General features: G+C 36.0%; 5 protein-coding genes and 1 pseudogene across 5 annotated transcripts; 4 read left to right on the forward strand and 2 right to left on the reverse strand.

The window, feature by feature from the left end:
• On the reverse strand, window positions 364–1,922 carry LOC18593598 (F-box/LRR-repeat protein At3g58900). The gene is made up of 3 exons (XM_018124191.1): window positions 966–1,922; window positions 716–880; window positions 364–618 (listed from the first exon to the last, which is right to left on the reverse strand). Exons 1-3 carry the CDS (start codon window positions 1,920–1,922, stop codon window positions 364–366), a joined length of 1,377 nt encoding a protein of 458 aa, XP_017979680.1.
• LOC18593599 (aspartic proteinase nepenthesin-2) lies at window positions 3,087–4,478 on the forward strand. Its single transcript, XM_007020910.2, has one exon. The coding sequence runs from the start codon at window positions 3,087–3,089 to the stop codon at window positions 4,476–4,478; it is 1,392 nt and encodes a 463-aa protein (XP_007020972.2).
• On the reverse strand, window positions 5,009–6,577 carry LOC18593600 (F-box/LRR-repeat protein At4g14103). Its single transcript, XM_018124192.1, has 3 exons — window positions 5,594–6,577; window positions 5,318–5,476; window positions 5,009–5,206 (listed from the first exon to the last, which is right to left on the reverse strand). Exons 1-3 carry the CDS (start codon window positions 6,575–6,577, stop codon window positions 5,009–5,011), a joined length of 1,341 nt encoding a protein of 446 aa, XP_017979681.1.
• LOC18593601 (aspartic proteinase nepenthesin-1) lies at window positions 13,895–15,292 on the forward strand. Its single transcript, XM_007020912.2, has one exon. The coding sequence runs from the start codon at window positions 13,901–13,903 to the stop codon at window positions 15,290–15,292; it is 1,392 nt and encodes a 463-aa protein (XP_007020974.2). The 5' UTR covers window positions 13,895–13,900.
• On the forward strand, window positions 16,885–19,458 carry LOC18593602 (cation/H(+) antiporter 4). Its single transcript, XM_007020913.2, has one exon. The coding sequence runs from the start codon at window positions 16,885–16,887 to the stop codon at window positions 19,258–19,260; it is 2,376 nt and encodes a 791-aa protein (XP_007020975.2). The 3' UTR covers window positions 19,261–19,458.
• On the forward strand, window positions 23,364–24,760 carry LOC108662707 (annotated as a pseudogene).

Below are 25,340 nucleotides of genomic sequence, written 5' to 3' on the forward strand. Positions count from 1 at the left end.
CATAATATATTGGATATAATCTAATCTTTCAAAAGGTGAATTAATGAAGCAAAGCAGGAAAACTGACATAGAATCAGTGGAACAGAAGGCCGGTCACTGAGCATTTAGCAAACATAGAATAGAATTTACTTGGTTTTGCTAGAAAATACACACCAGGAAAGTGGCTAAAACCCCTTTAATTTGTAACAATCTAAAAACCTCAGAAAGGTTCATACTAGGATCCAGGAGCTAAAAATTATCACACCCAATTGACAAAGTAAATGTAATTTGAATAATTTTTGATGAGTTCTCCTCCAGGGGAATTCTGTTAACGAAAACCTTTCTGCATTATTTCCTCATATTAAATGCCAGATTAATCCAACTTCAGAGATAGAACCCAATTTTAACTCTTTTCGAGTCTCCGAGGACTTGGAGCACTTGATCCTTGATCTCTTCTGTCAATTCATTTGAGGAAAACAAAGATATCTTCTTCAAAACGGGTGCATGCTGACACAAATAATTCAACAATTGTATACTTGCGGCAGTGCCCTCAAAATTCATGATGCAAAAGGATTTTAGGCGAGAGCTGAAGCAAGGCAGAGTTTGGAAAAACCAATCTAGATCTTGTCCTTGAAATTCCTGTATTGAAATAGAACACATATAATTCAATCCTGGAAACATGAATTGTCAACTTAAAGGCATGCATAATGATAGTTTTGGCAGAAGGGAAACTCACCGAAGCAATGCTAAGAAATTCAAGGTTTGGTGCTTTTTGAAGCAGATACATCACTGCTCCCACAGTACCAACATCAGGGAGGCAACAAGTCGGTCTAACATACAATTGAGTCAAATAGTGAAATGTAGGAAGATCTGCTTCAGGATTTTCTGCACCATCAAGAACCTTACACACAAAAGAAAGATGAAATTAGTATTCTCTTTCAGTGTAACCAAGTGCATCAAGGGAAACAAGAGTGTTTCTGATCTACCAGAAGTGAATCATTTGTCACATAGAGGGAATTAGCATTCTTGAGTCCAGCAAGTAGTTGCACTGCACGTCGACCATCTTCTTCTCGATTAATAACCCCAAAAATATCTACCTGAGCACTCTCCAGTGCTGGCAATGGGTTGTATGGAACAAGTTGGACCCGGAGAAAATTTTGGCATGATAGATGGCTCAGATTTGCTGTGTTAATTTTGATTTTACAGTTCACACGTTTTACCTGCCGAGATGTATAATTGGAAAGAGAGAATTTCTTCAGAGGAGGAATATCAATGTTGATTTCGGATATATTCTTCCAATTACACTCTTGTAAAACCAGCTCTTCTAGGACTAGACAACCTGAAAACAGCTCTTGGCAGGTCTGCACATCGTTAAATTTGACATGTGAAAGTTTCAAAAACTTAAGGCTTGAAAAACAGACAGGAGTAGGGGCTCTCAGAGTACATTCCATCCCCAACACCAAGCTAATCAATGATTCTGAAGTAAAAAGACAATGGGGCAAGATAACATATTCTTGTTCACTTAAGAAAAGATCAAGGCTTTGAGTTTTATGCCTTATTGCAGCACATAGCCATGAGTTTAAACGGAATACATCAACTTCCTTTTGCAAGGAAAGAGAGAGTTTCCTTATACAGGCATTACGATGGTGGATTGATCTATCTACCAGCTTCATGAAACTAGCCCTTAATTCTCGAACACGATCCTGGTTGCTGTGTAAATACAAGAGATCTGTAAAAGTAAGGTTCGGGAGAGACATCCACAGGGTTTGCCATCTTGTAGACAAAACCGAAGTCCTTATAGCTTCTTTGGTTGGAAGGAAGGAAAGACTGTGAACAAGAACATCCTCAGGTAAGTTGCTGATTCTGTCTTCTCCCTTATCGGCATCCTGTGTCTCCAAAGACATTTGCCTAATGGGACTAAGAGGTAAAGAATCCGTAGCCATGTTCACTATTATCACACTCAGACAAAATATTCCGAGTCAGTAATAAAATAAACAAGAAAAACAGAAAAAACCCCAAGAATCCCCATTCAGTAACATCATAATCATGTAAAAAGTCAGGGGAAAAATTCAAAACAAGAATATATATATATATATATATATATGTATGTATGTATAAATTAGTACCTGAAGGAGGAGGAAACAGTGAAGGCTGAAGCAGAGATGTCATCCTAAAGAAACTCTTTTAATCAGCATTAGTGACTGATTGGAGTTGAAATTCTTTGGCACAAGAAATCCTTCGTTCCTTGGAACTGTTTCCTACTTCCTATCAAATATTTATTTCATTCAATACCTTCATAATTTAGTATTAATTTACTTTCTTTTTAAAATTTTTTGACACTACACAATATGTTGAATACATGCATAATATCCATATTTTTATTTTCTGTTAAAATTGGTAGATTGTATGTTACTTTAAAAAAAAAAGACAATTATTTTGCACACTCTTGTTTCTAACCAATAACCCTCTGTGTTAAAGAGCTTAAAAAAAAATAAAAAAGCTATTTTCTTATAGAAAATTTAATAAAGAATTTTAACTAAAGTGATTGCCATTTGGAAAATTGCTACTAATTAAATGGAAAATAAGTAAATTTGTTTAATAAATATTATTGGCTGCTTCCTTATCTTATATCTTAGCAGTAAACAACATAGTAGCTGAACATTCAATATTTGAGTTTATAAGAAGGCTTCAGCCTTCTCTTTTCTGCAACAGATTTGCTCCAGAGAGTCAGTGTGCTGGCCAAAAACATTTCATTCTTGATCATCTATTTCATAACCAATAAACCAAGACCTGAAAACTTGACTTGAAAGAGTTATTGATCAAATTCTACAAGACAATGTGGTCCATGGCATATTTTGATTTGGAATTATTCTTTGTAATAAATGCACGTACAAGAATTTGGATAGAAAAGCAGGAAAAGATATACAAGTAAATAAAGCATATTGTCAATTAATTACCAGCCTAGCAAAAAGCAGAAGAAATTCAATATCCAGGGTGTGCTATAGCTTTACACCAATATGGCCTAAAAATAGCACTTGGAACTAGTATAACTACAGAAGCATACACCAAGGCATAATACACTTATAGTCTCATTCTTAACCTCTAAAATGGCTGCAATCCCATTTTTTTCCAAGGCTATGCTTTTTCTCTGCCTCATAGCCTTTTTCCAAGTCTCTTTTGCAACTTCCAAACCTACTGGTCTATCCATGAAGCTCATCCGAAGGGATTCCCTGTACCCTGGAAACCTCACTAAAGTTGAAAGAATCAAAAGATTGCTACAATTGTCAGAATTTAGAGCTCAATATTTGGATTCTGTTTTGCGTCCCAATGCAACAGCAGATCTCGATACCGTCCGTGTACCAATAGGTCGGGTTCCTGATAATCATTTATATGTGGTAGAGCTTAAAATCGGAAGCCGACTCCATCCTGTAAAGTTGCTGATGGACACCGGAAGTGGTCTAATTTGGACTCAGTGTAGGCCTTGTAAAAAATGCTTCAGACAGCAGCTTCCTATGTATGACTCTCGAACCTCCACCAGCTATCACAAGCTTCCTTGCACTCACCCACTTTGTCAAGGTGATCACAAACGCTACAAATGTTATAATAACGAATGTGTCTACAGCGTTCGGTATGGTGTTGATTCTCGTCCTAATCCACCTACGACAAAAGGGGTTGCATCTTTCGAATCATTCCAATTTCCTGTTGATAATATCCACACTAGAGTCATTGATGATATGGTTTTCGGATGCTCCAAAGATAACCAAAACTTTGATTTTTCCAATGGGGAGATTTCAGGAATTCTAGGATTAAGCCTGGCACCAGATTCGCTAGCAACCCAGTTCGCTAGTAAAGGCATTACTAGTTATCGGTTCTCATACTGCTTAGTCCCTTTTAGTGATGAATTGGTGCGACCTAGTGTCCTAAGGTTTGGAGATGATATTCCCCCACCAGTAGGAAATCTTCAAACAACACAAATTCTGCCGAACGGATTCTATCATTATCACTTGGAATTGTTAGATATAAGTGTTGGATGGTATCGTTTAGGATTTCAGGAACAACCTGGTATTTTCAGAGTTAGGGAAGATGGCTCAGGCGGTTGCCTTATAGACTCAGGATCTCTAATTAGTACTATTGATCAAAACACCATTGGACGCAATGCATACAAGGCAGTGATGCGAGCCTTTCAAGCTTATTACGACTCCAATAACTTCCAAAGAATCGGCAAAGTGGTCGAATCATTGCCCCTCTGCTACCGTAGCAAGCCTGGTTTTAAGGATTACATGACGATGACCTTGCATTTTAATGGAGCTGACTATGACATAGATGGGAAATATATGCACTACTTTAGCGAGGAGGATGGGTTTTTTTGCGTGGCATTGAGACCAGCATCAAGAACTATACTAGGATCATGGCAGCAACAAAACATGCGTATCATTATTAATATGGATGTTGCTGGACTCCAATGGGTTACCGAGACTTGTGCTGATGATATTCCATGATTGAATTCCATTATCTTCTTCACCCTCTCCTCTCTGCCTTGTTTAATTTCTTGCTTCATAGCAATCAGCAGAGGGATTGTTTAACTCAATTTTCTCAATAAAATTGCTTTGGGAAACCCCTCATACAAAGTAAAGTTTACATGTGCTTTAACATCTTTTACAAAGGAGTTTTTGTGGGAAACATCAGTTGGAATCAAGTTATTGATAAAACAATTGGTTAAGTTTCACCAACTAATAAACTCTTTTCAAGACAACATAACAGTCACATTCATTGGAAGGAGAAGGGAAATTAATCCAAATGCGTCGATGATCTGTGTATGAGTTTCAGTCTAAATGTCAATAACAATATAGAAGTTAACTTTAGAAGCAGGAAAACAGAAATAAACTCTGTTTAACCTTTCAAGTCAAAATTACATGTTCACATAAAACTTTGAATTTTTCTGAAATTGGGGAGCCCTTTTGAGCACTGCTTACAGTACTACTTCTACGTGTACACATACCACAATATGAGCTAAGGAGCCTGCCTCAACTCACATTTTACTCTTTCTTTTCCAATTCCTCTGATAAATGATCTGTGCCATGGACTGAAAACCACTCCAAAGCTTTAACATCCCTGAGTATATATTTAAGAATGGAACCTCTTTCACATTTTTAAGATTTTTGAAAGAGATCGGTATAAGATTGTCCAGCAAATGATTTTCCTCTCCCAAAATATCAAGATCAAATCCCTAAAAATAAAAAATCATTTGTAAAAAAAAAAAACAGCTTAGTTATCTCATAAAATCAAGAGAATCCCCTTTGATGATAGAACTAAAATATTGGAGTCAATAGAAACCTACTTGGAAAAAGTGTAGAGAATATAGATTTGGTGACTTTCGAAGAACATGCTTCAATGCAGCTCCACCACGAGTAGAAAGGACAAAGCTTACATTCAAATGGGTCAAGTTGTAAAATGTAGGAAGATGAACAGCTTGAAAGTTTTCTGCAAATGAGATGGCCTTGACAGAAAATAGAAATGTGTTGTTACCAGAAATGAATGAATGAAAGAACATTCTTCTAGTTTGTAATGCTAAATTAAAGATAGACATTGACATGAACAGTTATATAACACATACCTGAAGTGTTCTGTTTGATAGTTCAAGATATTTGACACCACGAATTCCTTCTAATAATTTAAGGGTGCGATGAGCAACCTGAACTCGTTGGTCATATGTCAACCAGCCAAAAACATCAACCTCTGCACGAATTACTGAAGATAGGTCACAAGTCACAAGTTCAACTTGGGAAAAACTTGTGTAGAAAAAGTTTAAAAGATTTGGAGTAAAAATCCTTATTGAAATATCAGGAGGACCATTGTATTCCAAGGAAATAGATAATGTCAGCAAAGTGGGAATCGAAATTTTAATTTCTGTTCTTTTGATCCAATCACAGTTATCTAGATACAACTCTTCAAGGACTGGGCAGCTAGAAAGAAGGAGCTGAGCAGAGTGCTCATCCTGGAATTCAATGCAATCAAGATTTAAGGACTTAAGTCTTGGGAAGCATATGGAAGTTGGAAAACTATTCAAGGCAGCTTCAGTCATATGCAACGTCAAAGAAGTCAATGACTCGGAAGTACAAAGGCTATGAGGCAAGGAAAACAGATTGGATTCCATACATGGAATAGAAAGGTCTAACTCTTCAACTTTATGCTTCACTATTTTGGATACTATTGACATCGACGCCAAGATTTGGGAAGAAGAGACGGCGAAAGTTGAATGCAGACGAAATTTTTGTATGCGTGCAGTGTCAGGAATCATGAGTAGCTCTCTCTTAACACTATCCAAGAAACTAGAACACTCTTTCTTCTCTTTGTATGCATCGAAATCAAAACTAACAATGTTAAAGAAAGTCCACAAGTATCGCCATCTTGTTGATAATGCAGAAGTGCTTACAATATCCTTTGTCGGTAGAAAAGATAGAATATGAAGGAGAAGTTCATCAGGTAATTGACTGATTATATCTTCACCAAAATCATCATGCTGGACTTGAAATCGATTCTGGGTTTCGGATTTCGTTGACAATGTGAGGGATTTAATTGCCAAAATGATAGAATCCATGTTCTCTAGTCTCTTCTGACAAGAAAAAAGTAATAATTTTACTTAACAAGAAAAACTTGAATTACCTGCAAGAAACAAGCCAGCCAAGAATTGGAATATTCAATAAAATAATTTGGATCAGCTTGATTTTATAAGACATCACTGACAACAAGAAAAAACACATGTATATAATTAACAATCAAATTCAGGAAACAATGAATTAATCAAAAGCAATTCGGCTACCGAAATTTTCACTTTCATCTATATGAAATTTTCGCTTTGTATCTGAAATTTTCATTCTTAGTCATTGAAAAATTCAATTAGAAAGAAAAAACAAATAGTCCTATTTGATCAGTAACACATAATCCCAATCATAGGGTATGGTGAATACATATCATCCGAAAGTTTAATTTCGGAAAACTTGTGCTAGATTAAGAACAAAAAATACCAACTCAATCCAAATTAAAGCAAGAATATCTCTAAAGCCGAAAACACTAGAAACTGATTCAAAACAAGAACAGCTGCAGCATAATCTTATGCAGTAAAAGAAACCAATTACAAAAGAAAGAAAAAAGGAGAGAGTGGGGTACCTTGGCTTTGTGTAGATAATTCTGAATTGTTTGAGTTGGTTCTGGTTTTTGGCTTGGTGAAAAAATCAGGTCGTGTTGACCCTTTATATAGTTTACTGTCTTGACTTAAACGACCTCGTTTGAGGAGTTTTATAGTTTCCCAATCTCCTCTAAAAAGGAATTTTACTAAGACCAAATATTTAGTTCTACATTGGAATTTTTTTAAGCTAAAATTGTTTTAAGAAATTAACTTAGGATTTATATTTGATATACCATTATTAGGTATGGGTTTTATAAATTATTAGTGAATTAAATTGTGTCATCTCCGTAAAAAAATAAATTTAAAAATGGGGAATTTTAATAAATAAATATTTATTTTAAAAACTTTTGAATTTTTGATTTTGTATATTTATTATGTGGTACTTTATGATTAAGTGATAATGTGTAAATATCATATATAGTTGGAATGCTAGTTATATAAATAAGAGGTTTTAGGACTTACCATGTCATACCATGCCAGGTGAACCAATCAGGTTCTGGTATTCTTTCTCTGTCGGCTTCTATTCTGACATTACTTTTACTTGACAATTGTGATGGTGTAAATGTTGCAGGGTTACGTAGTCTATGAATGAGTTTCTGTCGAAATCTCAATAATTAACATGGAAGTTAATTTTAAGAGCAAGAAACAGAAACAAACTCTGTTTAATCTTTACCTTACAAGTCATAATTACATGTTTAAATGAAACTTTGAATTACATAACCCCTTAACCATGGCTTATAGCACAGTACTGGTTCTACATGAACACATACGCACAATATGAGCTACAAAGCTGCCTCAGCTCATATTTTATCTCCTCTTTCTTTCCCAAGTTTTCTGATAGATCTTCTGAGCAATGGACTGAAAACCACTCCAAAACTTTAACATTCTTGAGTATATATTTAAAATCGAACCTCTTCTGCATTATCCTTAATCAGTTCAACATTCTTCTGATTTTCCTCATCACATCCTTGAGAAAAGTGTAGAGATTGTAGATTTGGTGACTTTTGAAGAACATGCAACAGTGCAGCTCCATCACGATTAGCAAAGTTGAAATTTACAGTCAATCAGTCAAGTTGTAAAATGTAGGAAGATGATTAGCTTGGAAATTTTCTGCAAATGAGATGGCCTGGCAGAAAATAGAAAAGTTTTGTTATCAGAAATGAATGAATGAAAAGAAATTCCTCTAGTTTGCAGTATTAAGCAAAAATGGATATTGACAGCATGACATATATATACACAGATACCTGAAATGTTTCATATGATAGTTCAAGAAATTTAACTCCACGAATTCTTTCCAATAATTAAAGCGTACGATGAGCAGCCTGAACTCGAAATCGTTGGTCATAACTCAACCAACCGAAAACATCAATCTCAGCACGAATCACCGAAGATAGGTCACAAGGTATAAGTTCAACTTGCAAAGAACTTGTGGAGTAAAACTTTAAAAGATTTGGAGTACAAATCCCTATTGAAATATCTGGAGGATTATCGTCGAAGAAAATAGTAGTTAATGCCAGTAGAGTGGAAATAGAAATTGTAATTTCTGTCCTTTTGCTCCAATCACAATTATCTAGATACAACTCTTTAAGGACAGGGCAGGCAGAAAGAAGGGACTGAGTAGAATGATCATCCTGAAATTTAATGTAGTCCAGATATTATGTCTTAAGCCTTGGTAAGCATATGGACGATGGAAAATTATGCAAGGCAACCTGAGTCATATGTAGCTTCAAAGAAATCAATGACTCGGAGGTAAAAAGGCAATGTGGAAAGGAAAACAAATCGGATTCCAAATAATATGGAATACAAAGGTCAAGCTCTTCAACTCTATGGTTAACTACTTTTTATACCACTGACATTGACTCTAGTATTTGGGAAAAAGGGACAGCAAAATCGGAGTGCAGATGAAATTTTCGTATGCGTGCAGTGTCAGGAATGAGCAGCTCTCTCTGAACTCTGTCCAAGAAACTAGGACGCTCCTTTTGCTTCTCTTTTCATGCGTCGAAGTCAAAACTAACAATAGTAAAGAAAGTCCACAAGTATCGCCATCTTGTCGATAATGTACAAGTACTTATTACATCCTTTGTCAGTAGAAAAGATAGAATATGTTGGAGAATTTCATCAGGCAATTGACTAATAAGGTATTCTTTAGAGTCATCGTTCTGGACTTTGATAGAATATATATTCTCTGTTCTCTATTCTCCTCCCTCACAGAAAACAAATAAAATTAGAAAGCTAAATTAATATTACGGCTTGAACTGTCTCCCAAAACAAGCCAACAATCATCAATGAAATGAATTTGTTTTCACTGCAAGTAATCTTATGTAGTAAAAGAAACCAAAGAAAAAGAAAAAGAGGGAAAGTGGTTTTGGCTTGGTGAAGAAATCAGGTCGTGTTCACCCTTTGTATAGTTTACTGTCCTCACCTAAACCAACTATTTTTAGGAATTCTGCAGTTTCCCAATCTCCTACTACCAAACATATATTATTAAATAAATATTTCTAAATTATTTAAGAAGGTATTTTGTTAAGACCAAACCTAGCAAAAGTAGTGGAATACTCAAGTTCTAAAACTTTAGCCTACGAAAACCATCTCTTACAATATTATTACATGAAAGAACAAACTCTCAGATAGCTCAAAGGAGATAAAAAAGGCATGACCCAGTTATTACCTTAGGTCCTCACTCACCCTGGAGCATAACAATGAGTCATACAAAAATTATCCCAGACCGACTCCTTCCCCTTAGTCTATCACCATGTACACCTCTTGTCAAAACTAGTGGTTCAAGAAATAACAGATGCTCATCAACTGAGACTTGCACAGAGCAACATCCCAAAATATCAGTAATGGAAATCAAGTCTCAGAGAAACAGAATGTCTGGAAACAGCCATACAGCATTTCAAGCAGAAAGGATCATCCGCACAGATTCAGAACCGCTTACAGGCCATAACCAGCATCATTCGGTCCGGTACAGCAGTCCTTTAACTCCTTCAACATCTCGTTCCTTGATCACTTGCATCACACAAAACACTTGCCGAAAGAAGGGACATTCCCCTTGCAGGTTTTTATAAAACCTCAGGATCGCAACCACAGAACAAGTTGACAGCTCAGAGAGCCTCATCATTGTGTCAGAAACATGATTCAATTAGCAGAAAGCCTCCATGGCGGAGAAGCCAGCTAGGCACCATGCAAAGAGACACATTTGCAGCAAATACAGGGAGTTTCTGATTTGTATTGATTTAGACTAGAACAATTCTTGCACTATGCATGGAGGAGGGTGGGTTGTAATTATATGGGGTCGGGTTTTCAAAAGGATATAACGCTCACATTCATTGGAAGAAGAAAGGAAATTAATCCAAATGTGTCAAAATCTTAATAATAATAATAATAATAATAATAATAATAAGAATAATAACATAAAAGTTGATTTTGGAATCAAGAAAACAGAAATAAACTCTGTTTAACTTTGAATTTGTTTTTTTCTTAAATCGGGGAGTTTCATAGAGGACTGCTTACAATGGTACTTTCTAACAGAACAGATATGCACAATGTTCACTACAAAGCTTCTTCAACTCCCATCTTATCTCCTCTTTCCTTTCCAGGTCTTCTGATAGATCTTCTGAGCAACAGACTGAAAACCACTTCAAGGCTGTAGCATGCTTGAGTATATGTTTCAGGAAAAAAACCTCTTCCTCATTTCCCCTAAAATTTAAGACTCTAAAGCTCTCTAGAGAATTTATCAAACAGTCTGGTACGGCATTCTTCAAGGAATGAGTTTTCTCTTTGAGATTGTCTAGTTTAAGTCCCTAGGAAAATCAGATAATCATTTGCAAGGAAACAAGTTGTTAGGATAGTTTTGAATTGTGATTTAATTAGGATTGTTTAATTCTAATTAAATTAGTATACCTAATTAAATAGTCTTTAAATCTAGTTAGACTAGAATAATAATTTCTAATTATATTAGGATAAGGTTATTGTATTTGGCACTATAAAAGGACTCTATGGGGTTAAAGAATAATCATCACCTAGATTTAGAGAAAGTAATTTAGGTGTACGTGGGATAAGGGTTGTAAGTTTGAGACTTTTTTTGTAATCTCCTTCTTAGTGTGGACGTAGGTCATCAAAAGATCGAACCATGTAAATTCTTGTGTTCTTGTGGGTGTGCTTGATTTCTTTCTTTCTTTATTCTATTAATTGAGTAAGATCTTGGGCAATTATTTAGAGACAATTTTGCAATTTTTCAACACAAGTCAGTCATTATCTGATTAAAATCAGAGCAATAAGTTATAGAAATATTCAAGATTTCCAATCCAGAGGAACCTGCATGAGGAAAGACAATAGACTGCAGCTTAGGTGACTTGTGAAGAATGTGCAGCAATGCAGCTGCACTTAAATCACAATCTCCACCTATCAGTTTCAAACGGGTTAAATTGTGAAATGTAGGAGGATCATCAGCAAGAACGTTTTCTGCACAAGAGATGGTCTTGGAACAAAATGAAAAATTTGTGTCATTACAAGGAAAAAATAGTCATGTAGAACATGTATATTGGCAACTTGGCATACCTTAAGAGTCTCACTTGAGAGTCGAAGAGATTTGACACTACGAGTTCTTTCCAATAAATTAAGTGTGGAGCGAGCAAGCCGAATCTGTTGGTACAAATTTCCCCTAGGCATAATCTCAACATGAGCTTTAATCAATGAAGGTAGGTGAAGCACAAGGTTAAAAAAGGAACAACTCCAGAAATTTAAAAATTGAAGATTTGGACAACGAATCTTTAGTGAATTGTTTGAAGATGAGTAATAATGGTAAACGGCTAATCTCTGCAGAGTGGCAATGGCAATCGTTATGCCATAGGTTGTATTCCAATAACAATTGTCCAAAAGCAACTCTTCAAGGACCAGACAACCAGAAAAAAGTAACTCAGCAAATCTCGCATCCAGAAATTTAATACATATAAGATGTAAGGTTTTGAGCCTGGGGAAGCATATGGAAGTAGGATAAGGATTTACGGAAGCAGCATGAGACATATGTAATTTCAAAGAAGTTAGTGACTCGGAAGTAAAAAGGGTATGAGGTAAGGACAACATATTGCATCTCCAAAGATGTGGAAAAGAAAGTTCCAACTCTTCAACTTGATGCTTCAGTGCTTTGTATACCAATGAAATTGAAAAAAGGATGTTAGGGTAAGTATAGAAGTGGCTATATTTATGCAAGTGAATACAAAATTTTCTTATGCGTGCAGTGTCAGGAATGAGGAGCTTGTTTTGAATCAAATCTAAGAAACTAGCAGTCATTCTCATCTTCATCCTCCGCACCAAAATCGACACTAACAATGGTAAAGAAAGTCCACAACCATCGCCATCTTGTTGAAAATGCAGAAGTTCTTACAATATCCTTTGTTGGAAGACAAGAAAGAATATGATGGAGAAGTTCATCAGGCAATTCACTAATTATATCTTTACCCAAATCATCATCTTGCTGGACTTCACATCGATTCCGGGTTTCGGATTCCATGTTGTCTTTACCAGAATCATCATCATGCACTTCACATATTTTCTGGATTTCAGATTTCATCTTGTCTGTTTTACTTCTCCAACCTGAAAAAAAGAAAAAACTCACAAAGCTAAAATAATTTAACTTTTAACGTATGAAAATAAAGAAAATCGATTCTTGATATATATACATGTAAGACTTGAGATTGCGTCCCGGAAACGAGCCATCGATGGAATTTTGCTTTTTCACTTTAAATCAATCAAGGAGATCATAGCTCAGATCCATGAAACAACAAGGAAAACACATGTATATCACAATTAACTAATACTAAAATTCATCATTCGTGATTAACAGTCAAATTAAAGATCATCAATGCATAAATAAGGCAATTCATCTGCTTGCAATATAACTGGCAGTGCAATGTAACTATATATAATGGGAAAAAGTAAAAATTTTGCTTGGTTAAGAACCAAAGTTATATTCAGCATCACCTACAGTTTATAGGTCTCTAAACAAGCAATTTCTTCCAAATTTAAAGCCAAAATACTAAAATTAGTTCAAAATAATAAGAGCTACAGCATAATATTAAGCAGTAAAAGAAAGCAAAGGAGAAAAAAAATAACAAAGTGAGGGTACCTTCGATATGTGTAACAAGAAGAATTTAAGAGACCAAAGAAGAGAATTTATTGTTGAGTTCACTTTAGTTTTGGGCTTTGAGTGTCTTCGAAACTCTAAAGTATAACTCGTTGTCTTGACTTAAACCACCTTGTTTGAGGGCTTCTATAGTTTTCCCATCTCTTCTGCAGGAAAAAATTAAATATTTTCAAAAAATTGAAGGAGTTTTATTAAGAGCAAACTAGCTTGTACATTGGGATTTTCTCTTTTAGCTAAAATTATTTAAAGGAATTAAATTAAGTTGCCAAATTATTTTGTTGTATTTTGTGAATTTGGAGGTTTGATCATTCCATGTGGCAACACCTTGCTCCATTGGAAGACACCAATTTGAAGGACATTAATTCATTGTTCACCAATGCATGATGAATCATCCTTCCTTTTTGACAAAGAGACAAATAATGTAATAAAAGGCAGTAATGAGGAAAACAGATATACAAGCCTACCAAACGTAGAAGAATATTCAATTTGTAGAACATTGCTACAAATTTGGGCAAAAAATTTGCTTAACAATATTATCTATAAAGAACTACTAGAACCATCGAATTATAGGCTGCTTTTCAGTTCAGAAAATGTCTGCAACCCTTCATTTTCTTAATGCCAAATTGTTCCTTTGCCTCTTAGTAATACTATTCCAACACCATTTTGTATTTGCAACTTCAAATCCTGCTGGTCTAAGTCTAAGGGCTGTCATAGATGATTCCCCACAGTCTCCTCTATACCTTATTGGAAGCCTCAGTAGGGCTGAAAGAATCGCAAAACTGATCAAAATTACCGAGGCAAGAGCCAATTATTTGGATTTGGTGTCGCGTCCAAATGCAAGGGTGGTTCCTGATTATCTCCATATACCAATACTCCGAGATGTTTTGTTCTATGTTGTAGTGTTTACATTAGGGAGCCAACAACACCCTGTGAAGTTGTTGATGGACACTGGAGGAGGCCTAATCTGGACACAGTGTCAACCTTGCAAAAACTGTTTCCCCCAAAATCTTCAAATTTATGATCCTAGAGTCTCCGCGAGCTACGGCACACTTCCTTGCGACCATCCCCTCTGCGATGGTGATCATAGGCTCTACGACTGTGTACATGGAGAATGTGTCTACGATGTTCGATATGCTGGTGGAGCCTCTACCAGGGGTGTTGCATCCTTGGAATCATTCCAATTCTTCATCGATCATTCTAGCAGACGAACTTTCAGCAATGTCATCTTTGGTTGCTCAGATGATAACACCGGCTTCTCGTTTAAGAATTGTGGTATTTCAGGGATCTTTGGATTGAACCTGTCTCCGGATTCAATGTCGAGCCAGTTTTCTCCTTTGATTCACAATCGATTCTCGTATTGTTTCGTCCCTTTTCTCGACGCAATGCCTCGTCCGATCATCTTAAGATTTGGAGAGGACATTCCTCAGCTGCCTCCCGAACACCTTCATACAACATTGTTCACGTACACACCACCAGGATCCTATTATTTCTATCTAGAATTGTTGGATATAAGCGTTGCAAACCATCGTCTAGGATTTCAACCTGACACGTTCAGGATCAGGCAGGATGGCTTAGGAGGTTGCTTCATAGACTCGGGAGCTCTAGTCTCTCAAATTGATTCCAACACTTTCGGGGTCAATGCTTATGAAGCAGTGCTAGCAGTCTTTGGAGCTTATTACGAATCGCGAGGACTTCAAAGAACAAACGGTCGGGTAGGATTGGAGCTGTGCTACGAAACTCCAGCAAATTACCATGATTTCGCAGCAATAACGTTTCATTTTAATGGAGCTGACTACACCGTAGATGGGCAACTGGGGCATTTCATCGACCCTGTGAATGGGTTTTTCTGCGTAGCAATTACAAGCGGACAGATGGGAACTGTGCTAGGAGCATGGCATCAACAGAATAAGCGAATCATTTATGATCGGTGGATGGGTGGTCTCCAATTTGCTGATGAGCAATGTATCAATGATGTTCTTTAATGAATAAACCATAAAAAAAAAAATGATGTTTTGTGATTGAATTCTTCTTCTATTATCAAAGTTTTATCTTTTTTTTCGAGTTCTAGAAAGTAATTATAGATTCTAAAACTTAGAGTTTCAAGAAATAATTATGCATTCTGAAGTCATAATTTAGGAAATTATGACCCATATCAAAAGCTAAAATAAAGATATATATACAGGATTATTGAGAAAGTAGATGAGTTTTACAAAATAATAATAAATTTTTGAGGTTAGTATTTAACAGATGAAGGGTACTAAAAATCTAAATAAATATTTAAAAATTTAAAAACTTAATATCTAATATTTCAGTAATATGAAATTACTAAAGTAGATAGAGATTACTAAAGAGCTAAATAAGTATATGAAATTTTCTTTGATAGGAATAAGTAGATGGAATTTCAATAAACTTGTTATCTACTATTTCAATTTCTGAACTTAATGAAAATCGTTGAACGTTACTAGAAACATATTGGTAAAATTATTAACCATAAATTATCACACATTAGCATTACTTTACCATTTGAAAGAAGCATTTAATTCTTCTAAAAAATAAATAAATCCCTTAATTAAAAATATCTTTATTTTTAATTGCAAATAAGGCTCAATTTCTTAAAACAAAACAGAAAAAGTGAAAATGAAAAGGGTCAATTAGTAATTCAAAAAAACAAGCCATCAAAGCATTAGAATCACCAATTAAATTTTGCTATTTCACTGTAAATCAATCGAGGAGATCATAGCTTAGTCTCAAATTGTAACAAAACGTTAATAGAGATTCATCAATAATTAAATCGAAAGCTATCTATTATGGTCTAATATCTCCCTTAGAGACATATACTAACAATAGTAAATACTCAAATAAAAGCTAATAATAAACTCTTAGTTAAATTTGTCTCTTGATATGTCCAGATACAAATTACAAAAAAAAAAAAACCCTTAACTCTCAACAGCATAATCAAAACTGATTCGCTTTATTTTTGGGTTAAAAAAGATTTAAAAAAAAAGTTTTCCTTGTCTAAAGAATTTGTTGATTTGTTCTAACAAACCATTTTGTAATACGTTCTTATAAATATTAAAATTATAATTTTTAAGTTCAATTTAAGTTTTTTCAATTAATAAATTGAATACTGTTATCATAGATCATACATATGAGATTCACTTGAATCTAATATTTATAATAATAATACTAACTCGTATAAAGTTGTTTTATATTTACTCGTTAATTGTTACTTCGCTTTGATTAAATTTTGTTGTGTTAGAGGAAGGAGCAAAGCATTTGGAAAATAGAATTTTCTATCTGGAATTAACTAGAATAGTGAAGATTTTATGATCCAAGTAATAGAACTAATCTTAGTCATAAGAAGTTTGAAACAGCAAGAACTTGTTAGACAAGACGGTTGTCGACCTGATAATTTGAAACCAAGAACAATAAAACTGAACAAACAAGAAATTTGACATATCTCTCTGAAACCTTGTTTTATAAGCAATGATTCCCATTCCCTTCTTCTTCAATTCAATCTCCTCTCTAGTTCTTTCCTTTCCATTCCCTACGATAACTTTGTAGACAGGACACGATGGCGTTTAATAATTTAAGCTCGCCCACCACCGGAATGGAAGGTCAAGTCAGAGTGGAGGAAGTCTGTCTTAAATTTCCTCCCAAAGTCAGCTCCCCAGGCTTGGCTGCATTGATCTTGAGCAACGAACAAAAAGAAACATTCATGGACTTTGCTGGGCCAAGACTTCATTTCCAGATGATTCTCATTTTTGTTTTCACTCAAGTTATTCATAATATGCTCAAACACCTGGGATTGCCAATGTTCATCTCCCAGATTCTTGTAGGAATGATACTCGGTCCTATGGTTTTCAAGGGTCACGATTCATTGGTTACAATGTCAGAGGATAGTGTTCAGGTTCTTGGTACGGTGGCATCCTTCGGCTATATATTCTTTTTGTTTTTAAGTGGGGTGAAGATGGACCTGAGCATGACATACAAGGCTGGAAGGATGGCCGTATGCATTGGTTTACTAGCAGTGGTGGTGCCTCTGACATTTTGTTTGATAACGGTTAAGGCCCTTAGCACAGACGGCGAATTGTTTGAAAACAACAGTTTATTTCTTGCAGTAACAAATTCCGGAACTTCATTTCCGGTCATACATTGCCTTCTCGATGAGCTGAAAATCCTGAATTCAGAACTTGGCAGGCTAGGACTATCAGCAGCACTTGTCAGTGACATTGCGTCACTAGTTCTTATGAATCTCAGCCAATGGGTGAAGGTAGCGCAAGAAAAATCAGCAACGCTGGTTCTCAAGGATTTTGGACTGGCTATAACCTTTGTTTTAGTAGTGGTGTTTGTGTTGCGACCGGGGATGAAATGGATGGTGAGACGCACGCCTGAGGGTGGCCAGATAAAAGATGTATTCCTTTATGCCGTTATTTTGGGGTTCATGTCGTCTCCTAGGATAAACGAATTCTTTAATATATTTCTTCTCTTTGGCCCATTTATTTTGGGATTGGCTGTCCCAGATGGACCCCCATTGGGATCTGCTCTGGTCGAAAAGTTGGACCCAGTTGTTTCAGGGTTGTTTTTGCCTTTGTTTGCATCAACATGCGGCATGAGGATTGATCTGTCTTACCTCAAAAAGAGTACGGAATATGCACAAAACCAAGCCATTGCAGCTGTTGTAGCAGTTATTTTCAAATTTGGGGTCTCTCTGGCGCTGCCATTATTATGCAAGATGCCCCTGAGGGATTCTTTGGCACTTGCTTTTATAATGATAACCAAAGGTATCGTTGAGATGGGTTCGCATAGCTTCTTATTTGACAACATGGTTATATCTCAAGATCTATTCGCTTTCATGTCTATTATCATCATTTTGTTAGCAAGCATTGTGCCAATACTTGTGAAAAGACTCTATGATCCTTCAAGGAAGTATATAGGTTACCAAAAACGGAGCATCATGCATTCCAAGCTCAAAGAGGAGTTGCGAATGATTGGTTGCATTCACGTACCGGGTAATGTCAATTCTATCATTAACATTTTGAATGCCTCCTGTCCAAACAGAGAAAACCCTATTGCTCTTGATGTCCTTCACCTTGTTAAGCTCAGTGGGCGTGCCACACCCCTTTTCATTGCGCATCAAAAGCACAGGAAAACCCAGTCTAACAAATCTTACTCTGAGAACGTTGTCCTAGCTTTTAATCAGTTTGAACGAGACAACTGGGAAGCTGTATCAGTGAATGTTTTCACTGCAGTCTCTCCACCAAATTTGATGTACGAGGATATATGCAATCTCGCCCTAGACAAGCTCACATCCTTTATACTACTTCCATTTCATCGCAGATGGTACATTGACGGGAGCATTGAATCAGAAGACCAAGCCATCAGAAGCTTGAATTGTAGCATCCTGGAAAGGGCACCTTGCTCAGTAGGGATCCTTGTTGAAGGCCGTCGCCCTCTAAAACGCTCCAATTCTAGAGACAAATTATCATCAGAGTCATCATCATACAGCATCGCTGTGATTTTCTTGGGGGGTAAAGATGATAGGGAGGCGCTAGCGTTAGCCAAACGCATTTCCCAAGATCAAAGGGTTAGCCTTACTGTAATTCATCTCAAAGGTACCAACAATTTAGGCGCCATCCTAGCTGATCTGGATAGAATGCTTGATGATGAGATGTTGAGGGGTGTTAAGGAAGGTGGATACATAAGATACGTCGATAAGCAGGTAAATGATGGGCCTGAAACCTCATCGTTTCTTCGATCTATTGTAGATGACCACCAGCTTATCATTGTTGGGAGACGATACAACACAGAAGATCCACGGACTTTTGGTCTTGAGGAATGGAGTGAATTTCAGGAGATTGGAATCATTGGAGACCTGCTTTCATCTGCAGATTTTGGTGGCAATTATTCTGTGTTGATTGTGCAACAACAACAACTAAGGATTGCATAAGTCCCAACGTAAATGATGTTCTGAAGTTGCCATTTGCTTTCCTTACTCATATCCTTAGGATGATCGCTGTGCGTTAGAATTAGCCAAAGACTTGTAAATTTGGGACTTGCCTTTGGGTGGTTCTAACAACTTGAAATATTCATGAAGTTAGGACAATGTTTGACCCCTTTGTGCAATCCCAGTTGTAGAGAAATAAAAATGGACTGGCTTTCTGATTTCTTTCAAAAAAAAACAATGCATTAATTAAGGCAATTCATCTACTTGCAATATAACTGTAAGACCAGGCTTAGTGCAATATAACAGTAAAATAATGGGAAAAAAGTTAAAACTTTGCTTGGTTAAGAACCAAAGTTATATTCAGCATCACTTACAGTTGATAGGTCTCTAAAGAAGCAATTTTATCCAAATTTAAAGCCAAAATACTAAAATTAATTAGTGCAAAATAAGAAGAGCTATAGCATAATATTTTTCTTTAAAAAATGTGGTCGTTATTATTAGTTCGTCAGCTAGTATGCCATGGAAAGTCCTGAACCATGGTGGTGGAAGACTCATATTGGCATAACAAATCTAGCTTTGGAGGAAAAGCTCCATACATTTACAAGGCAAGCGGCTGCTCAAAAGGCAATTGGCAGCACCAATCAAAAGAGAAGAAAGCCCCTAGACAAATAATAATGGGCTTAACCAAGCATAAGCACCTATGGAAATAAGAATCCTATACACGAAACACCCCGCCATGAAACAAAAACCTATGATGGCAAAGTTCCCTTCCACTCAAGGACAAAGAGCAAGCCCTTATAGACTTCCAGGCTGAACTCCGCAAGACAATCAAAAGCAAACGATAAACACAATGAAAAACAGGTCGTGAACGCCACCACCAAAAGCAACCAAACGCAACTAGACTTGGCTGCATCACACTGGCAGAAATGAGCCAGTTGCTATGACACAGACATGGACAAATGGCGACGCAAAGCAACCTTGTGACCCTACAAAGCATTACCAATCCACACAAACATCAGCCATGAAACTCCACGGTAGCAGCATCCTCCAAACTCAGTCAATAGTCAAGGCACTTCATCACGTAGAGAATCATCAAAGCAGCCCAGTCCCTAACATGCTGCCACCAGAATGATGGGCATTGCCAAAGCTCCATCCAGCAAAACATCCTGGAAAGCCTGCAGAACAATTCTCAATTAGGCTTCACCCTTCTCAACCCTTACCGCTTTCTCTTTCTCCTATACTACACTGACCTCCCCCACCCTCAAGGAGTTGAACCTTTTTCCACCTAACTTCACCTCCCTAAAGCCCCACCCCTCCTCAGTCGCTACCGGTATCCGAGACCTCCGAGAGATCCCGCCAAGTCTCGAACAAGTTTAAAAAAATTTTTTTTCCATAACTCATTGTACATCTTTACTAATCCGTACTAATATTTGAACCATATATATATATATATATATATATATATATATTATTTTTTTATTTAACTTAAATTTACTACAAGAAGNAATTTTGACTTTAAGTCATAATATCACAATTAAAAACATTGAGTTCAAGAATCTAAAATTTATGTTTTTATCAAAACTAATATTTGCTTACATAGTAAAATCAAAGTACTACAACTCAATCTCTAATAGTGGAGCGACTCAGAATAAAAGGCCATGAGATGCCTTTACCTATTTACGGTGAGCTGAACGCACTGATGATTACTCGTTAGGTCGATTCTTGTCTGCAAAAAAGGGAAAAGAGGGGTGTGAGTCTCACAGACTCAGTGATCATTGGCTCCGTGAGTAGGGTGTAGATGGGAAACAAGCAATAGCAGATCAGTTGAATATAAAAATACAGGATTACAAAAACAATTTATTTCGAACGGGAGTTGTGCCTTATATGGAAAAACCGAGGATTTCTTATGCATTGTAAACACTTCCATTGGTAAATCAACCAAGGTAGATAAAAACTTTACTATAAAACAGATCAATAACCTTATTCAAGTCAATCATTTGAAATATTGAATTAAAATTATTTTCAAAGTATTCAACATAAGAATTGATAAAATCTATCATTTTCTCAAAATATATTTATGCATGAATTTCAAAATAATAATTCACATGGTGAATAAACAATATAACCATGAATGCACACTGCACAAATATAAGGCACAAATTTTGATGTAAAACAATATAAAAGACTTGTTTCCTGTTTTTCTAAACACTTTACATATACTTTATACATATATATATTCAAATCGATTTCTAAACATAATTTGTAATCACAATTTCTTAAAATTGCTACCAGCACATACTATCCATAATTTTCGTATTTAAAATAAATTATACATATAGATATATATATTTACGAAAATTTTAAAATTAACACCCCTTACTCATATCAAAATAGCGAAATGTTACGTCACTATTAATTCAAAGACGTATCGAGCTATTCTTTCTTACTAGTAGTTCGTTATTTCCTTCAACCTTTCACCACAGTGCACAATTTATTTATTTCTCCTAAATATTAAAACGCACTTAATTAATATATCTATTTTTTATTCTAACATCATTATTATATATATTTTTATTATTTTCTTACCTTTCTTTCCCGTTTCTTCCTCTCTCTTCTACTCGTTTTTCTCTTCCTTTCTTCTCCCTCCTTTCATGGACCAATCGGCTGCACTTTCTTCCTCTTTTTCTCTCACCGCCGGCAGCTCTCAACCTTCACTACTAGCGGCTTGAAGCCTCCTCTCCACTTCCACCGTTGGTCAGCTCCAGATCAGTCCAAAGAACTCAAATTTTTTCTCTTTTTATTCAGTCATTTTGTCACCAAAAACCAAGCTCTCTCTCTTTTTCCGTCAACCACCACAACCCAACTCTTTCTCTTTTTCTTTCCTCAAAATCCAGCAGCAACTTAGCTTTCTTTTCCCTTAAAATTTGTAGCAAAAATCTCCTTTTTTGACTTCTCTAAGTAGTAGCACAAATCTCTCTTTCCTAGCTCACTCTTTCTCTCTTTTTTCTTCCTCCTTTCTTTCTCTGTTTCTCTCGTTTTTTAGCCGACCTACTCCCCCTTTTTATTTCTCTCCATTTGCTGCTGTTAAGAAGGAAGAAGAAAGAATGATTTTCACGTGAAAGGGAGAAAAGAATGGACATGACTCTTATTTTTTATTATTTTATTATTACTTTGACTCTTAATAAGTCACATGCACCCATCCATTCTTATCTTCTCTCTTTTCATCTTTGTTTCTTCTTTTCCTTATTCAATTCTTTCTTTCCTCTTTTAAATGGCTGCCCCCCACTCTTTTGTGTCTTCCATTGCTTGTTCAATCACTTCACACAAATAAATTTGCTTGACTACTATACGAGATTATGAGGTGTTACACACCCGCACCCCTGTAATATTAAGCAGTGAAAGAAAGCAAAGGAGAGAAGAAAAATTAACAAAGTGGGGGTACCTTGGATATGTATAGATAGTTCTTTAACATTTAACAAGAAGAATTTGAAAGACCAAAGAAGAGAATAAATTGTTGAGTTTACTTTGGTTTTTGGCTTTGAGTGTCTTTGAAACTGCAAAGTATAACTTATTGTATTGTATTGACTTAAACCACGAGGACTTATACAGTTTCCGTCATATCTCCTACTGGCAAAAATATATAATTAAAATAAATATTTTTAAAAAATTGAAGAAGGAATTTTATTATGACCAAACTAGCTAGTTGTACATTGGGATTTTCTCTTTTAGCTAAAATTATTGAAAGGAATTATATTCAGTTGCCAAATTATTATGTTGTATCTTTGTGAATTTGGAGGTTTGATCATTCCATATGGCAACAGCTTGCTCCATTAGAAAACCTGCAACATTTGTTGCCTATTTGGAGGACATTAATTCATTGTTTCATCAATACATGATGAATCATCCTTCCTTTTTGACAAAGAGACAATTAATGAAACCAGAGGCAGTAATGAGGAAAACAGATATACAAGCTTACCAAAGGTAGAAGAACATTCAATTTCTAGAACGTGTTACAAATTTGGGCCAAAAAATTGCTTAACAATGTTATCTATATATAAGGAACTACTAGCACCATTGAATTATAGGCTCACTTTTCAGCTCAAAAAATGTCTGCAACCCTTCATTTTCTCAATGCCAAATTGTTCCTTTGCCTCTTGGTAACACTATTCCAACACCATTTTGCATTTGCAACTTCAAATCCTGCTGGCCTAAGTCTAAGGGCTGTCATAGATGATTCCCCAGAGTCTCCTCTATACCTTATTGGAAACCTCAGTAAGGCTGAAAGAATCGAAAAATTGATTACAATTACCAAGGCAAGAGTCAATTATTTGGATTTGGTTTCGCGTCCAAATGCAAGGGTGGTTCCTAGTAATATCAATATACCAATATTCCGAGATAGTCACTTCTATTCAGTATGGTTGACAATAGGGAGCCGAAAACACCCTGTGAAGTTGTTGATGGACACTGGAGGAGGCCTAATCTGGACACAGTGTCAACCTTGCAAAAACTGTTTTCCCCAAAATCTTCAAATTTATGATCCTAGAGTCTCCGCGAGTTATGGCACACTTCCTTGCGACCATCCCCTCTGCGATGGTGATTATAGACTCTACGATTGTGTAAATGGAGAATGTGTCTATGATGTTGAATATGGTGGTGGAGCCTCTACCAGGGGCGTTGCATCCTTGGAATCATTCCACTTCTTCATCGATAACCATAACACAAAACTTTCAGCAATGTCATCTTTGGTTGCTCGGGTGATAATACCGATTTCTCGTTTAAGAATAGTGATATTTCAGGAATCTTCGGATTAAACCTGTCTCCGGATTCAATGTTGAGCCAGTTTTCTCCCTTGATTCACAATCGGTTCTCATATTGTTTGGTCCCTTTTCTCGATGCAGTGCCTCATCCGATCATCCTAAGGTTCGGAGAGGACATTCCGCGGCTGCCTCCAGGACAGGTTAATACAGCATTGTTTGGATACGCACCACCAGGATCCTTGTATGTGTTCTACCTGGAATTGTTGGATATAAGCGTCGCAAACCATCGTCTAGGATTTCAACCTGACACGTTCAGGATCAGGCAGGATGGCTCAGGCGGTTGCTTTATAGACTCGGGAGCTCTAATCTCTAAAATTGATTCCAACACTTTAGGGGTCAATGCTTATGAAGCAGTGCTAGCAGTCTATGAAGCTTATTACGGGTCACGAAAACTTCAAAGAACAAATGGTCCCAGAGGATTCGACCTGTGCTACGAAACTCCAGCAAATTACCATGATTTCGCAGCAATAACATTTCATCTTAATGGAGCTGACTACACCGTAGATGGGCAACTTGGGCATTTCTTCGACCCTGTGAATGGGTTCTTCTGCGTAGCAATTGTAAGGGGAAGGCTTGGAACTGTGATAGGAGCATGGCATCAACAGAATAAGCGCATCATCTATGATAAAGGGATTGGTGGACTTCAATTTGCTGATGAACAATGTATCAATGATGTTCTTCAATGATTTAATCGTTAAAAAAAAAATGTTTTGTAATTGAATTCTTCTTCTTCAAGTATCAAAATTTTGTAAGATATCCTTACTCTATCCGAACTGAAGACAAATGGTAAAATATTACTATCTGAATCCGTCTTTATTCGTAATGTCGAGTACTTGAATATTATATAATCGTTGAATGTCGAGTACTTGAACCCTATACAATCGGGTTGGATCCACAAGTACCCAATTAAATGATAACCATTGCCATCCCTTCAAAATCCATCTTTTGATATTATATGAAAATGAATTATATATATTTTTCCCGCTTAATTAAAGATATATATATTATTTGTTTTTGTCTCTGATCCTAAATGGGTATTTAATGAGTTTAGGTATTTAACGGTTAGTTTTAATATATTAGGGTATGAATTCAGATAATATTTTTAAATTTTATTCGAGTAATTATAAGGTTTGAGTATTTTATAATTTAATAAGTTTAGGTTAGGGGAACTAAAAAATAACGGGTCCGTACTAATTAACATCCCTAATCATGATCAATATAAACACTAAATAAGTATATGAAAGTACATATAGAGGATTATTGAGA

The sequence above is a fragment of the Theobroma cacao genome, chromosome 7, assembly GCF_000208745.1.
Source record: "Theobroma cacao cultivar B97-61/B2 chromosome 7, Criollo_cocoa_genome_V2, whole genome shotgun sequence".
Lineage (NCBI taxonomy): Eukaryota > Viridiplantae > Streptophyta > Magnoliopsida > Malvales > Malvaceae > Theobroma > Theobroma cacao.

What these genes read in the sequence shown, in the direction of transcription:
- LOC18593598 (XM_018124191.1), bottom strand. Translation starts at nt 1,922, where the DNA reads ATGGCTACGGATTCTTTACCTCTTAGTCCCATTAGGCAAATGTCTTTG. An exon ending in TGACAAATGATTCACTTCTG is followed by an intron (nt 881 to 965) that starts GTAGATCAGAAA and finishes TTTGTGTGTAAG; the next exon opens with GTTCTTGATGGTGCAGAAAA. An exon ending in AATTTCTTAGCATTGCTTCG is followed by an intron (nt 619 to 715) that starts GTGAGTTTCCCT and finishes ATTTCAATACAG; the next exon opens with GAATTTCAAGGACAAGATCT.
- LOC18593599 (XM_007020910.2), top strand. Translation starts at nt 3,087, where the DNA reads ATGGCTGCAATCCCATTTTTTTCCAAGGCTATGCTTTTTCTCTGCCTC.
- LOC18593600 (XM_018124192.1), bottom strand. Translation starts at nt 6,577, where the DNA reads ATGGATTCTATCATTTTGGCAATTAAATCCCTCACATTGTCAACGAAA. An exon ending in TATCAAACAGAACACTTCAG is followed by an intron (nt 5,477 to 5,593) that starts GTATGTGTTATA and finishes TTTTCTGTCAAG; the next exon opens with GCCATCTCATTTGCAGAAAA. An exon ending in ATTCTCTACACTTTTTCCAA is followed by an intron (nt 5,207 to 5,317) that starts GTAGGTTTCTAT and finishes TTTTATTTTTAG; the next exon opens with GGATTTGATCTTGATATTTT.
- LOC18593601 (XM_007020912.2), top strand. Translation starts at nt 13,901, where the DNA reads ATGTCTGCAACCCTTCATTTTCTTAATGCCAAATTGTTCCTTTGCCTC.
- LOC18593602 (XM_007020913.2), top strand. Translation starts at nt 16,885, where the DNA reads ATGGCGTTTAATAATTTAAGCTCGCCCACCACCGGAATGGAAGGTCAA.